The sequence below is a fragment of the Eschrichtius robustus genome, chromosome 11 (genome assembly GCF_028021215.1).
Source record: "Eschrichtius robustus isolate mEscRob2 chromosome 11, mEscRob2.pri, whole genome shotgun sequence".
Classification (NCBI taxonomy): domain Eukaryota; kingdom Metazoa; phylum Chordata; class Mammalia; order Artiodactyla; family Eschrichtiidae; genus Eschrichtius; species Eschrichtius robustus.
In genome coordinates, this window is record NC_090834.1 from 104,226,933 (window position 1) to 104,240,907 (window position 13,975).

At 56.1% G+C, this 13,975-nt stretch overlaps 2 protein-coding genes across 8 annotated transcripts in view; one reads left to right on the forward strand and one right to left on the reverse strand.

Annotated features, from left to right (window-relative positions):
* Positions 1–2,035, reverse strand: part of DDB1 (damage specific DNA binding protein 1) — a 31,216-nt gene extending 29,181 nt beyond the window's left edge. Inside the window, exons 1-2 of the mRNA XM_068554183.1 lie at positions 1,826–2,035; positions 507–655 (exon numbers count right to left, since the gene is read on the reverse strand). Of these exons, the coding sequence (XP_068410284.1) occupies positions 507–655; positions 1,826–1,886 (210 nt within the window). The 5' untranslated portion in view covers positions 1,887–2,035. The remainder of the gene's footprint in view (positions 1–506; positions 656–1,825) is intronic.
* A 109-nt stretch (positions 2,036–2,144) lies between these two features.
* TKFC (triokinase and FMN cyclase) lies at positions 2,145–13,907 on the forward strand. 7 transcript variants are annotated; one of them, XM_068555319.1, is made up of 19 exons: positions 2,145–2,462; positions 3,629–3,744; positions 4,029–4,085; positions 5,712–5,901; positions 6,863–6,973; positions 7,048–7,229; positions 8,513–8,591; positions 8,890–8,979; positions 9,755–9,789; positions 9,866–9,950; positions 10,040–10,129; positions 10,677–10,793; positions 11,133–11,252; positions 11,425–11,562; positions 12,330–12,436; positions 12,541–12,644; positions 12,759–12,792; positions 12,895–12,981; positions 13,343–13,907. In XM_068555319.1, exons 2-19 carry the CDS (start codon positions 3,742–3,744, stop codon positions 13,502–13,504), a joined length of 1,791 nt encoding a protein of 596 aa, XP_068411420.1. In that variant the 5' UTR covers positions 2,145–2,462; positions 3,629–3,741; the 3' UTR covers positions 13,505–13,907. The 7 variants fall into 7 exon arrangements, with proteins under 7 accessions (XP_068411420.1, XP_068411426.1, XP_068411422.1 ...); XM_068555325.1 differs by lacking the exon at positions 4,029–4,085 and adding an exon at positions 4,153–4,293; XM_068555321.1 differs by lacking the exon at positions 4,029–4,085 and adding an exon at positions 4,777–5,024.
* Positions 13,908–13,975: the final 68 nt, after the last annotated feature.

Genomic DNA, 13,975 nt, shown 5'->3' on the forward strand with positions numbered 1-13,975 from the left:
TAACAGTGAATGCTTGTTATGTGCTATGTCCTGTTATTAAATCACTTAATCTTGACAATAACCCAGAGGACTGGATACTGTTATCCCCATTTTGCAGATGGGGAAATAAGGCTCTGAAAGGTTAGATGACACCCAAAATTAGATTTAATAAGGAATAAAGCCAGTACTGCCCTAACTCTAGAGCCTACTCTCTGAATCATTATGATGACCCACAGGATGGTGACCCACATTTCAAACTGCTTTAATATTCCCTTCTAAAAAGTCAACTTGATAAAAAAAAAAAAGTCAACTTGATAAATTTTTCCCTAGCAAATCTCTCCTTCTATTTCTTGGAAGCTTTTTAAATAAGAATATAAATTGAAATCTGCCATTCAAAAAGAGAAGAGTTTCTCTCCTAAGCCTTATTGCACCCATCCTAAGCAAGCAGTGACATAAAACAACGTAAACCCGACTACAACTAATAGCTCTCCCTTTGTTGCTGTGCCCAACCAACCCAGAGCACTTACCTTGGGCCTGAAAAGCTCCATGACAGCAATCTTCCCATACATGCCCACCTCTTTGACGGGCCGAAGCCCCTCAGCAGTGACCACGTAGATCTCTAATCTCGTATTTTTGGCAATCAACAGGTTCAAGTCTTCAGCTGAAGTAAAGTGTCCTGAAAGAACAGATCCTCTAATTTTTGAAGCTAAAGCACTAAGTAATCCTATCACTTCTACCTAAAACCTCCTGAATTCTCGATTTACTTCACATATTTCTCCGGTTCCCTCCATTCACTCCCTTCTCACCAAATCCTCAGAGTCTCACTTCACACATTCAAGAACGCTACTTCCCTCATCAGATTAAGAAACTGGACTGGACCTAAGAGCAGCATGTCCTTCAACTGCCAATGACTGTGAAAACCCTTCAGATGGCTGTGTGCCCTCGAATTTCACTTTTCCTATCGCAGCGGCCGACTCATACTCTAATTAAGGGATGCTGGAGAAAGTGTTCCTCCTTATTCAGTCCAAATTTGAATTTTCACAAAATCTTTACCAAACAGACTAGATCAAACGAAGAGAGTTCTCAGAGCTTTATCTCAAAACCTTGTTTTGTTTGCACCTCTTGCCCTCCCAGCAGTCTACCAAAACCCCATCCACACTCCTTCATAGCCTCCAACTCTCCAACAACAGTTTTCTTTTGGAATCGTGATTCGGATTTACATAAAAATACAAGTTTGAGGGCTTCATATTCTGTTGAGAACTTGGTTCAAGATGATTATTCCCGGGTTCTGGACATTTGCGTCCTTAACAATTCTTGCATAAACAAACAAGGCAAACCCAGCACTGGGCTGGGCCATTCTAAACCCTCTTCTCCAACAGCTCCCTCTTGTAAACAACAGCCCCAGGCAAAGCGGACTCCTCTCTTTCGGGTGAGTACGGACATTCCTCACATCCCTCCACCTCCTGCACCTCCCAGGCTCTTGCCCCAAAGTCGCCGTCATCACCGCCCCTTCCCCCCTAACCACACGAGGCCAATCTCGCGGCCCAAGCAACACCGCACAAACAACTCACACTCCACTCTCTGTCCCACTGGGCGCGTCCCTGTCCTCGAGGCCAAGTGACCTCCGAGAACGAAAGGGGACCCTCAAGAGCAGCTTTTACTCCCCCAAAGGCGCGTGTTGAGACAGCTTCTTTTAAGCCGTGGGCTGTGGGAGGTCCCTCGGCCGCCAGCGCCTTCCATTCCCTGGGCCCGGTCCTGGCGGCAACCCGGGGGCCGCGGGCCTCCGTAGGCCTCGGTTCCCCCCAGCTCCCTCCGTCACCGGGGTCTCCTGCCCTGGCAGCCTCACCGGTCACGCAGCCGTTCACGGCGGTGGGCTTCTGTGCCGTTACCACGTAGTTGTACGACATGTCGAGGCCTGGGGCAGCCCAGCGGGACTCAGGCGAAACGAAAAAAATAGACGGACACGAGCAAACAGACAGGGAGCCCCCACCCGCGCGCGGCGAACTCCACTGCCGCTGTCTCCGCCCCAGAGACACGTTGCAGGCCAGAGCGGCCGGGGCGCGGGGCATCACGGGACGGGCTCACCTGGCCTCTTGGAGGACTCAAGGCGCCGAGGCGGCCAACCAAGGGAGGCCCCGCCCCCCAGCGGCCCCGCCCATCTTCTACCCGAGCTTGGAGTACCCGGATGAGGGCGCCCTGTCGGGTCTTTGGGAAGTAGCGGCGGTTTCTGAGGTGGTGGACGCGGGCGAGAGCTGGTCACGGAGGTGCGCCGACGCCTCCTCCTCCTCCTCCTCCGGAGCTGACCCGCCGACCTCATCCCTACTCCGCGCCCCTCGCCCTTTCCCAGATCCCGTCCACTCCATCTTCCTTGCTCCAGGAGCCTTCGGGGTTGTTCCCCCTTTTGGAACCGGAAGGTACTGCAGAGGCCTAGTAGAGGGGAGGAAAGTGACATCAATTTGTGCACCTCCCAGACTAGAACCGAGGTTTGTACCTCCCTTCCCCTAGCTTTCCCAGTACCTCTAAACCCAACCGTGCCCTGACCCTAGATTGACCGATCACTCCGCTTCACCTGGCATGCGCGGGGGGGAGGGACTTAGGCTCTCCCCTCTCCCCTCTGAACTTGTGTTTGTGTTTGAGACTTTGTGTTTCAAGGGCCCAGCAGGCCACTTGCCCAGCACAATTAGTCCCCCCGTGGCTGTCAAAATTCTGACCTCAAACACAAAACCAAAAATTCCCTGGTGAGAACCTTAGTGACCCAGGAAAGCAGTCAGTTAGCCCTGCAACTTCCAGGCCACTCCACATCAGACAGGCCCTGCAAGGAGTAGGGGGAGAACCACGTGGCTTGAAGCACCTGCTGCAAGGCCACAGAGGAGGCAACCCCCATTTTACAGATGAGGAAGCTGAGCCTCAGGGGGACTGGTTTACCCAAGATCCCCTAGTAAGAGACAGAGCTAGGTGCCGAGGCAGGTGTGGATTCTTTCCACTGCAGACACATGCAGTGAGCCCAAGACCCTGGATGACTCCAAGACACCTCTGAACCTGACTGAACCGAAAGGAGCTAAAACGTCGTTGTGGTTTACTGTGTGGTTTTCCGCATCTGGGACTTTCTGCCTTGCTTTAGAGGCATTGAATTATCAGTAGAAAGAACACGGGATTTGCAGAAAAACTAAACATAGGTTTGAGTCCTGGCTTTTAATAGTATGACCTTGGACACATCACTAGAGCTCTCTGGGTCGGTTTCCCAAAAGCAAAATGGAGTCAGACTCAGCCGTCACCTCCCTGGTGTGGTCCCAACACTGACAAGAGCAAGCGTGTGAAGATCTTTATGAATGTATTCACTGCATGCGAGGCCTGTGTGATAGATGAAGTTACTCTGTGGGTAAGTTTGCCCGTTGGTGATAAGGTGGGCACCACTCCTGAGCATAAGGCCGCCGTGTGCCCAGCGTGGATCAGTCAGTGTTCTGGCAGCCAGGTGCAGGCATGAACCTTGGTCAGCCCCATGCTCTTCTCCATCCCCAGCTCACATTCTAGAGTTTGGACTTGGATCAAAGTCTGGGGCAGCTCCCTAATTACTAGGGCCCTGAAAGCATGATTGTGCCAGTAGGCTGCAAATGCCTTCAGCAGCTCATGTTGTTACCCCCTCCTGCAGATACTGCTTGCCACCTTCACTGTGCTCAGGCCCGGTAGCACCCACGGGATTGCCCATCCTCCGGCAGCTCAGTGCGAAGGTGTGAACTCAACTTCCTTCAGAGCCTCCCCACCATGGTGAGTCCCATGAGGGCCAGGGCAGAGGAAGGGCACTATGGTCTTGGGGCAGTAGGGGTGCCAGCCCTGGGCATGTTGGAGTTCCTTGCTCCCTGACCAAGAGATGCTACTGCCTCCTGAGGTTAAGAGAGAGGGTCATCCTCAGGGCCTGACTTCCCTTCATTTCCCAGCTGGGCCCAGCCAGGCCTGTGGCTGCAGCCTCTGAGTCCCTCCAGGGCCCATCTGCCCCTGGTCCGGGTCATGCCTTTAGATTAGAACATTAACAGCTGCCTACTCTGTAATAGACACTACCAGTCACAGGAGTCGTGAAGAAGGACCTGGTGCCTCTTCCAGAGCCTTGGGTATGTGTGGGCTTGTGGGATCTACACTCACTGCAGGAGGCTCAGCATGCCCCTGGGCATGCCCCAGGCCCATTTCTAGAACTGATCTGGAGGAAAACAGGCCTGGGCAGACCTGGGTTCAAATTTCAGCCTACCACCAACCAGCTGTGTGATGTTTTACCAAAGACTTGATCTCTCTGAGCCTGTTTCCTCATCTGCAGTTTAAAAGGTGAGATGTTGATCAGACCAGGGTCCTAGGGGCCTCCCATAGTTGCCGGGTCGACTTGTCTTTCTTTTTCCATCCCCTCAGGGCACTGGGAACCAAGGATGGCACTGGACCCCAAGCCCTCCTCTAGCTCTGGTTTGGGAATGGTTGCAAATCCCAGGCAGGACGGACTGTCAGGGATGGCGAGGGAGCACGTTCTTGGAGGGTCGTGGTGCTGGAGACTGGGCTTGGAATTGAGACCCACTCTCAACTTCATTGCGTATTCCAGTCCCTGGCAGGCTCTGAGAGCCACAAGCCCGTGCCCTCCCTAGGACAGGACCTCTGCCACTCTCAGCCTCCCTTCAGCCCCTGGGGAGAGCAGCATGATAAGGCCAAAATGGAACCAGCTTTGGAGCCAGGTGGACCTGGACACTTGCTGGCTGTGTGACCTTGGGCAAAGTCATGTAAATCTGCCTGTTTCTTCACTGGGCTAATTTTCCTCCATAGGGTTGTTGGAAGATTAAATGAGATGTGCTTAAAAGCACTTAGAACGAGGTGTGGCTCGCAGGCACTGCTCTGGCCCCGCCAGACCCAGGAAAGGCCAAAGTTTGCATGAAGAAACGGAGTTCTGGCAGGCTTGGGGAAGGGGCCTGCGGGAAAGCTCAGCTGCAGGCTTCCCCCAGGCCACCAGGCGGTGCTGGTAGCCTGACCCTCTCTGACCCTATTGGGCACCAGTTTCACTGTTTGGGACAAAGGTAGGAGCTGCACACAGTCTACAGACCTCATTCAGCTAGCTCCAGCTTTTCAGAGCTGGTTGAAGAAGGGAGTGGCTCCTTTGCATTCAGTTTTTGCTATATAGCGGGCATATACTCTAGTTTATTAAATCCCTATTTTGCAGAGGAAGCAGATGGGTGTGGGCCCTGTCTGGCCCCCTCCCCTGGCACAGGAGCGCCAACCTGGAGCTTCTCCTCCTTTGACAGAAGGCTGTTGGGCCCCAGTTTTAAATTTTATTTTACTTTATTTATTTTATTTTATTTTTTTGGCCGCACCGCGCGGCATGCAGGATCTTAGTTCCCTGACCAGGGATCGAACCCGTGCCCCCTGCAGTGGAAGCTCGGAGTCTTAACCGCTGGACCGCCAGGGAAGTCCCCCAGTTTTATTAATTTTTTTATACTCGGGACTCCAGTGACCCCATTTTCTTTGTATCAAAGCCATTCTGCAGGATAAATTTAAGCCATAAATTAGTTACTGAATAAGAAGTTGCAAAATAAGAAATCATGGGAACATCCACCTTATAAAAAGATGCCTAATTCAAGGAACCACTGTTGCCTGGAGTTCCTGGGTGGGTGTGGGCTAGGGGTCTTAGTCATAGCAACGTGGCTGGGCAGGATGTGGGTACCCTGCCAACTCTACCAGAAACTCCTCCCACTCCTCTGCTACAGACCTCCAAGAAGCTAGTGAACTCGGTGGCAGGCTGTGCCGATGACGCCCTTGCTGGCCTGGTGGCCTGCAACCCCAACCTGCAGCTCCTGCAAGGCCACCGTGTGGCCCTCCGCTCTGACCTGGACAGTCTCAAGGGGCAGGTGGCACTACTGTCGGGTGGGGGCTCTGGCCATGAGCCCGCCCATGCCGGTGAGCACCCTGGGCCAGAGGAGGCAGTGGGCTCTGGGCAGAGTGGAGGGGGGGCTCCTGGGAGATCTTTGGTGCTGTTAGGAGGTTCAGGACAGAGCCTGGCCCAGAGTCAGGAGCCCAGTCCTGGCTCCGGCTCTCCCACTCCCTTGAGCTGTGACCTGGGGCCAGTCGTGGCCTCTCTCTGTGCCTCAGTCTCTACATCTGTAAAAGCACTAGGTTGGGCCAAATGACCTCTCAGGCCTTTCCAGCTCTGACAGTCGGTGATTCCGTGAATCCTCCTGGCCTCCCAGGCCCAGCTGACCTGCCGTCCCCTCCTCCATGAAGCCTTCCTGACTTTTCCAGCCTAGCGCAGTATTCCTCTTCCCACCGTGCATTTTCACATTCAACATGGACAGTCCTGGATTGTTTCCTGTTTAGTGCCAGGCATGTGAACGCTCCATGAGAGCTCGGGGATGGGGGCATGGGGAGGAGTAGGGAGTAGGCTTTGTATCCTCTGTATCTTTCCTGTTTCTCTCTGGCAAATTCATCCATCCATTCAGCAAACATTCATGAGCACCTATTGTGTGCCTGGCACTGTCTGGCCACTAGGGGCGCAAAAGTGACCCAGACAGACAAGGCGCCTGTCCTCATGGAGCTTCTACTCTTCTTTGGGGAGACAGAAACCAGGTAAACACATAAGTGAAAGAGATCATTCCAGATCATGTGTGTGAGGTAGTGAAGACAGGAGAGCAGGGTAAAGGGACAGCGAGTAGCTGGGCATGGGTGAGTGACTACTTCAGTTGGGAGGTCGGGGAAGGCCTCTCCAAGGAGATGATAGATCTGGGGAGAGCAGCGCAGGTACTCTTCTGCACCACGTGCACAGTAGGGCTCACCAAACCATGAAGGCCAGGAGCGTGGGGAGCCCCAGGGATTGCAGGCACAGGTCCCCCCACAACATCCTCTCCCCACCTCTCTGTCTCAGGTTTCGTAGGGAAGGGGATGCTGACAGGGGTCATTGCGGGAGCCGTGTTCACCTCCCCGGCAGTGGGCAGCATCCTGGCGGCCATCAGGGCAGTGGCCCAGGCAGGCACAGGTAAGCCTGGCATGCGGGAGGGGCTGCTGTGGGGAGCGCAAGTGCTGATGGGGCCCTACCGACTGCTCCCGCAGTGGGGACCCTCCTCATCGTGAAGAACTACACTGGGGATCGGCTAAACTTTGGCATGGCCCGGGAGCAGGCCCGGGCGGAGGGCATCCCTGTGGAGATGGTGGTCATCGGGGATGACAGCGCCTTCACCGTCCTGAAGAAGGCAGGCAGGCGTGGGCTCTGTGGCACAGTGCTCATACACAAGGTGAGGGTCCCCTCCTGGGACACCACTGGCCAGCCCGTCCCAGCCCTGTCTCTCCAGGCAGCACCTGGTGCTGGACCTTTCCAGCCATCTGTCCCACGCCCCCCAAGAAGCCACTCCTTCCCCAGCGCTCCCTTATCCAGGAGGGCCCCACCGTCCCCAAAACCACGTCCGCCCGGATCCAGGTATTCATCCTCCCGGCCCCTTCCCTGCCCTTCCCCACCTGCAACCACCGCCCCGTCCTGGTGACCCTGCTCCCCAGCGCCTCCAGACACACATCCTCCTCCAAGCCCTGCCCTTCCTGTCTCAGCCTCGCTTCACTGCTCATCTGCTCGCGCCCGGGTGGCTGCAGCTGCCTCCTCAGCCGGCTCCCCTGCCTGCTTCCTGCCCGCCCTCCCCGTCTCTTCCCCACACCACCCCAGAGGTGTCTTTCGAAAATGTGTATCTGACCAGGTTGTTCCCCTACAGAAAGCCCCCCAGGGTTCCCAGAGTGAGCCCAGGCTCCTCGGTCAGGCGCCCACCACACTCTTGCCCCTCCTCCCTCAAGTTCCTCTCCCATCATCCCTGTGGTCCCCTCATGCTCCATTAACACCAGTTCCCTGTACCACTGGGCTGTGGCTCACCTTTGGGGCCTTGCTGCTGCTGAGTCGTTGGCCTCGAAAATCCTTTCCCTGTCCAACCCCCCTTTGGCCTGGCTACGTCCTACTGTTCTGTGGAGGCCCACCTCTGACGTCTCCCTCTGGGAGGTTTTCCCTCCCACCACACCAAGCACGCTAGGACCCCTCCTCAGTGTTCCCGTAACACCTGTCCATCGTCGGATTTGCCACCTCACATGACATGTTCAGTTTGTGTTGTCTTTCCCCAACCCCTTCCCAGACCGAGTTCCTTCAAGATCGGGACTGTGACTTAGACGCCTCTTTTCCCCTTTTCAGCACGTACTAGATGCTTGGCGAAAAAGTGGGTAGGTGGGTAAAGTGAGCCACGGTGTATATGCCATGGAGAAAGAACTGTAGGCTAGGAATTGGGAAACTAGCCACCTACTGACTGTGTGACACTGGACAAATCATCTCCCCTCTCTGGGCCCATCTCTCCATTTGTAAAGTTCCTCTGGCTCTGGGATTCTTGAATATTCCTGGCAGGTGCCCTAAATACGGTGGGCCAGGTTGATGAGGCAGGACGAAGAGATTCCCTGTTCCCAACTAGAAATTCAGCCCCAGCCTGTCTTCTGCCCTCAAGTGGTACAGTGACTCCTTTCCCGTTGGGGGCCTATCTCTGTGTGGGTGCAGGTGGCGGGTGCCCTGGCTGAGGCAGGTGCGGGGCTGGAGGAGATCACAGATCGGGTGAGCGAGGTCGCCAAGGCCATGGGTGAGTGCCGGCCCAGGGCTCAGGGAGGAGGCAGGGGAGGTCGAGGCCCACCTTGGACCGGGAGCAGGTTCCTGGCAGCAGGACAGGAGGCCTCCCAAGTCACTCCCCAGGGGCTGAGGGAGGGTCTCCCTGCGGGAGCTCCTGAGAACAGCAGCCTTGGGTCCCCGAGCCAGGTTTCTGTTCTATCACTGAGATGAAGAGTCTGACAGCTTGTCTCAGTGAAGAGGCTTCCGAGGCATTGCTGCTGCCTGACGCCGAGAGCACAGCGGTCGTCCCTTTCATACCTCATTTCTCTTAGGAACCCTGGGAGTGAGCTTGTCCTCCTGCAGTGTCCCCGGTTCCAAACCCACCTTTGAGCTCTCAGCCGATGAGGTGGAGCTGGGCCTGGGTAAGCTTGTGACCTCCGCCCCCTCCCCGGTCCAGCCATGCCTGCTCCCTGGGTTTTTCCCTGTCTTCTGCCCTGGGAGCCATGTACCTGGTCCTTCTGTTCACGTGGAGCCGTCGCCTAGGGGGTCTTAGTATTTTTAAGTGGGTGCATGAGGCCCTTTTGGCCCAACGTGCCTGATTTCTACCAGCTTTGCCCTCCACACGCAGGGCTCTGGCCACAGGGGCTCTGTGCCTTGCCCATCTCCTTGCCTGTGCTCCCACCATTCTCAGGTACCCCTGCCCCTGCCAAGATGCAGCCCCTCTTTCAAGAGCCGTTCAGAGCCCACCCCAGCTGCAAAACCTCCCCTCTTCCTCTCCTCTGCTTCCCAAGGGATGGGCAGAGGCCTCGGCTGGCCTCTCTGACTGCCTCTAGTTAAGCTACTTAACTAGTTAAAAGTTAAGGGGACTTCCCTGGCGGTCCAGTGGTTAGCACTCCGTGCTTCCAGTACAGGCGGCGTGGGTTCGATCCCTGGTCGGGGAACTAGGATCCCACATGCTGCACGGGGCAGCAAAAAAAAAAAAAAAAATTAGAAAAAAAAGAAGTCAAGTTCTGGCTCTCTCCACCACCAAGCCAGAGATGGTGTATTTTTCATTATTTTGTCGGTTTCCCCCCAGCCTGCACTCCCCACGTCCACATGCCTAGCCTAGTGCTGAGCACTTAGAAAATCCTTGACCAGAACACACTGAGCGATTCCCCAGGCCCCGAGCAGGTCAGCAGCGCTTGCATCTATCCACAGGGATCCACGGGGAGGCTGGCGTGCACCGGATAAAGGTAGGTGGACTTCCCGGCGAAGGTTGGCCCAAGACCAAGGCCCCCAACGCGGCTCACTCCCGGCTCCCTCTGACAGATGGCGACCGCCGACGAGATTGTGGAGCTCATGCTGGACCACATGACGAGCTCCTCCAACATGTCCCACGTGCCTGTGCGGTCCGGTGAGGGGCGGTCACACTGTCTCCCAGCCTTTCCTCCCGCTCTGGGAATGGGGCCCAGAGTCTCACCTAGGTGTCGTGTCTGCCCACAGGCTCCTCAGTGGTGCTGATGGTCAACAACCTGGGTGGCCTGTCATTCCTGGAACTGGGCATCATAGCCGACGCTGCCGTCCGCTCTCTGGGTGAGCCCCACACTGAAGGGGACCTCCTGACCCCCAGAGCTGCTTCCTTCCAACCCTCTGAAGCTGGATGTAAGAAAAGCAGCTGAGATAGGGTCTTGCAATGGTCCAGAGCACAGGCTGTACACGTTTGTCAAGCCCAAGTTAGACGACGGTCCCTCTGCCACTTACTTGCTGGGTGCCTTGAGCCTGTTTCCTTGTCTGTAAAGAGGGGGTAATAATAGTACCTGCCTTATAGGGTTGTTGTGAGGATAAAATGGGATTAAACGTTATGTAACACACTTAACACGGTACTTGGGACCTGGTAAGAACGCAGTAACTGAGACAACTTATCTGCCCCTGTAGAAGGGACACCTCCAGGGAATGTGGTCATTCAGGGCATCACTGAGGGATGCCCCAAGGGTATCTGACCGGCTCCCTATTGACCTCAGAACCCCAACTCGCAAAGTTCTTGTTTTTCTCTTACTCTTGTTTCTTTCTCTCATGCTCTGGGGGGAAGTGCCCGTCCTTCCCTCCTTTTCTCACACACTTCCATGCTCTGGTACTGCAGAGGGCCGAGGGGTGAAGATTGCTCGTGCCCTGGTGGGCACCTTCATGTCAGCCCTGGAGATGCCTGGCATTTCTCTCACTCTTCTGCTGGTGGATGAGCCCCTCCTGAAACTGATAGGTGAGACCTGGAAGCTGGGGTCAGCGAAGCCAGGGGCCCCTGGAGCTGGAAGGAGCCAAGGGGACTTGGAGAGACCCCATCAGGGCTGACCATGACAATCAGGACCCTGTGGAGAGGCCCTTTCTGGCTTCCCCAGCCTTCTCCAGCTCTCACTTGACTGTGAAGGAGTTGGTATTAGGATCCTCCCCCAGGGACCCTCCCCTTTCCCTTGTACACAGTAGGCACTCAGCACTTGCTTGTTGCAGTGGAGGGAACTGGGCTACCAGGTGGGGAGTCCAGGCCCCACTTGATCCCTGGCCGGCCAGCCTGTCTCTAAGAGAGTCATCCTGCTGTCCCTAGATGCTGAGACCACCGCCTCGGCCTGGCCTAACGTGGCCAAGGTCTTGGTGACTGGGCGGAAGCGGTGCCGGGCTGCCCCCGCCAAGCCCCTGGAGGCCCCTGATTCCACTGCTGCAGGAGGTACAAGCCATGCTGTTGGGAAGGGTGGCCCAGGGCTTTGGCCTGAGGCCTAAAGGGTGCAGGGAGCGCAGAGGGGCGTGGAGGGGCCCTGGCACCCATACCTCCCACATGGGTCACGTTCGGCTGTGAGAAGGGCCAGGCAGGCCTCCTTCCCACTGTCCTCCCTCTCCAGGCGCAGCCTCGAAGCAGATGGTGCTTGTGTTGGAGCGGGTGTGCGCCACCCTCCTGGGCCTGGAGGAACATCTGAACGCCCTGGACCGCGCCGCCGGCGACGGGGACTGTGGCACCACCCACAGCTGCGCTGCCAGAGGTTGGTGCCAGGACCCACCTGGGGCAGCGGAGGGGGTGGTGTGGCACACTGATGGTGACGTTTTGGCATTTCATGAACCAGAAGGATTTCAAAAACATCTGGAGTGCTCACGTGGGGTTGGCAACTTTTATTTTGCCAAGAGAGGTCGTTCACAAAACCTAGCATCCCTTTCACCTGTTTTCATAAAGAGACACTTCTAACACTACAAATGTAGGAAGGTTGTTATCGCAGAATAAAACGTAATATTTTACAGTGAATAAAAACTTTAGATTATTCTAAAGGGAAACTCATTCTGTTCTTATTTTTCTCAGCCTAACCAGACTAGGTAAAAGTTCTTAATTATCCAGCATCATTGAATCAAGAAAAATGTATTTAGTGCCAACCACAGGTCAGGTACTGCCCTCGACTCTATGGATAAAATAGCGAGCAAAGCAGATTAAAATCACTGCCCTCGTGGCTTATGTTGTGGTAGGAGAGACAAACCATGATCAAGGTAAATCAGTAAAAGACAAAAAAAAAAAAGCAGGGACGTGAGGAAGCATCATCACCTGTTGGGTGGCTGTCGAGGTCCCTGTCCCTGACCTGTTCCCACCTCTCCAGACTGCAGCAGGATATAGAGGGAGCCTGGGAGTCTCTTCATGTTGGTTCCCTCAGCCCCTCCCAGCACCCATTCCTTCCGGCTGACAGTGAGGCCTGGGTACTTGGTTGGAATCCAGGCAGATGGGAGGGTGGGTCTCTGAATTCCTCACATCTCTCTCTGCCTGCAGCGATTCAGGGGTGGCTGAAGGAGGGCCCACCCCCTGCCAGCCCTGCCCAGCTACTCTCCAAATTGTCCCTCCTGCTACTGGAGAAGATGGGAGGCTCGTCCGGGGCGGTGAGTGCCAGCAGCCCCCGGGGGCAGAGAGCTGACATGGACGGGTCCTGGGTTGGCCGAGGCCTGGGCCAGCCCCGTGTGCTCAGCATCCTGGCCCTCCCCAGCTCTATGGCCTTTTCCTGACTGCGGCGGCCCAGCCGCTCAAGGCCAAGACTGACCTTCCAGCCTGGTCTGCTGCCATGGATGCCGGCCTGGAGGCCATGCAGAAGTGAGCCAGGGACCTGGGCCTTAGACCAGGGGTGGGCTGGGGGAGGTGGTTGATGTCACCCACCCCCAAAGTGATTCCCTGCAGGGAGCCCTCATTTGTTCTCTTCCCTGCCAGGTATGGAAGGGCTGCCCCAGGGGACAGGACTATGGTATGTATCTGGCCCAGCCCTTCCCGCTTTGAGCGTAGAAGCCCTGCAGGCCACCCTCAGTGGCAGGGCCTGTCCTCAGCCCCTCTCCTTCACCTTGTCCAGCTGGATTCTCTGTGGGCAGCAGGACAGGAGCTCCAAGCCTGGAAGAGCCCAGGGGCTAATCTCCAAACCCTGACCAAGGCAGTCAAGGTGAGTGAGGCTGGGCCCAGCCACCCAGGGAGACAGACTCAGAACCACCAGGCTCCCATCTCCATGCGACCTTGAACAAGTTAATATCCTTTCTGTACCTCAGTTTTCTTCTCTACAAAGGGAGGAGAGCACCTGCCTCAGAGGGTTGCTGTGGGACTGAAAAGATACGTAGGGTGCCCACACAGGGTCTGGGACATAGCAGGCCCTTGGTGAATGGTGGCCCCTTGCCTGGCTAGCAGTGTGTGGGGTGTGACCTCTCCACCCTGGTGACGGTGCTGGGACAGAAGGGTCCGGGGTCCGTGGCAGGAAGGAAGCCCGGTGTGGCTGCTTCTTGAACCTGCTCCACACCCCCACCCCTCAGAGTGCAGAAGCCGCAGCCGAGGCCACCAGGAACATGGAAGCTGGAGCTGGACGAGCCAGTTACGTCAGCTCTGCGCGCCTGGATCAGCCAGACCCCGGGGCGGTGGCGGCCGCGGCCATTCTCCGTGCCATCCTGGAGGCCTTGCGGAGCCAGGATGCGTGAATGCCTCGCTGGGCCTCAGGGCCTCACTCACTGCTACGCCCAGCGGCCACTGTCACTTATTTCTGCCTTAGAACTGTCGCCCTCCCGCGCACCTCTCGCCCTCGGGGCCTGTCTTCTGAGTTCAGCAGGAATTCCTCAACCAGCCTGCAGGATTCCTCCACTGTAGAAACTGCAGGCCCAGAGTGGGTCACTGACCTTTCCCTCTTCAGGGAAGGGGGAGTCCTAGGGTCACCCGGCTCTGCCCCCAGCCAATTCTGAGCTTCGATGATAAGGCTTTTCCCTAGGTGGCAGCACAATCTTTTAACTGGCAACGCTAATTTGGTTTTAAGACTCCCTGTGAAAGGTCTTCTGCACCTGAACTGAGTGTGAAAAAAGCAAGCCAATAAACCACATTGAAGCAAAAGAGCTGCTGCTTCCTCTAAGGGACCTTTATCCAAGCGTGTGAACAAGTGGGCCCACTAACGCCCCCGA

What these genes read in the sequence shown, in the direction of transcription:
- TKFC (XM_068555319.1), top strand. An exon ending in TGGGAGGCTCGTCCGGGGCG is followed by an intron (nt 12,437 to 12,540) that starts GTGAGTGCCAGC and finishes GGCCCTCCCCAG; the next exon opens with CTCTATGGCCTTTTCCTGAC. An exon ending in CCCTGACCAAGGCAGTCAAG is followed by an intron (nt 12,982 to 13,342) that starts GTGAGTGAGGCT and finishes CCCACCCCTCAG; the next exon opens with AGTGCAGAAGCCGCAGCCGA.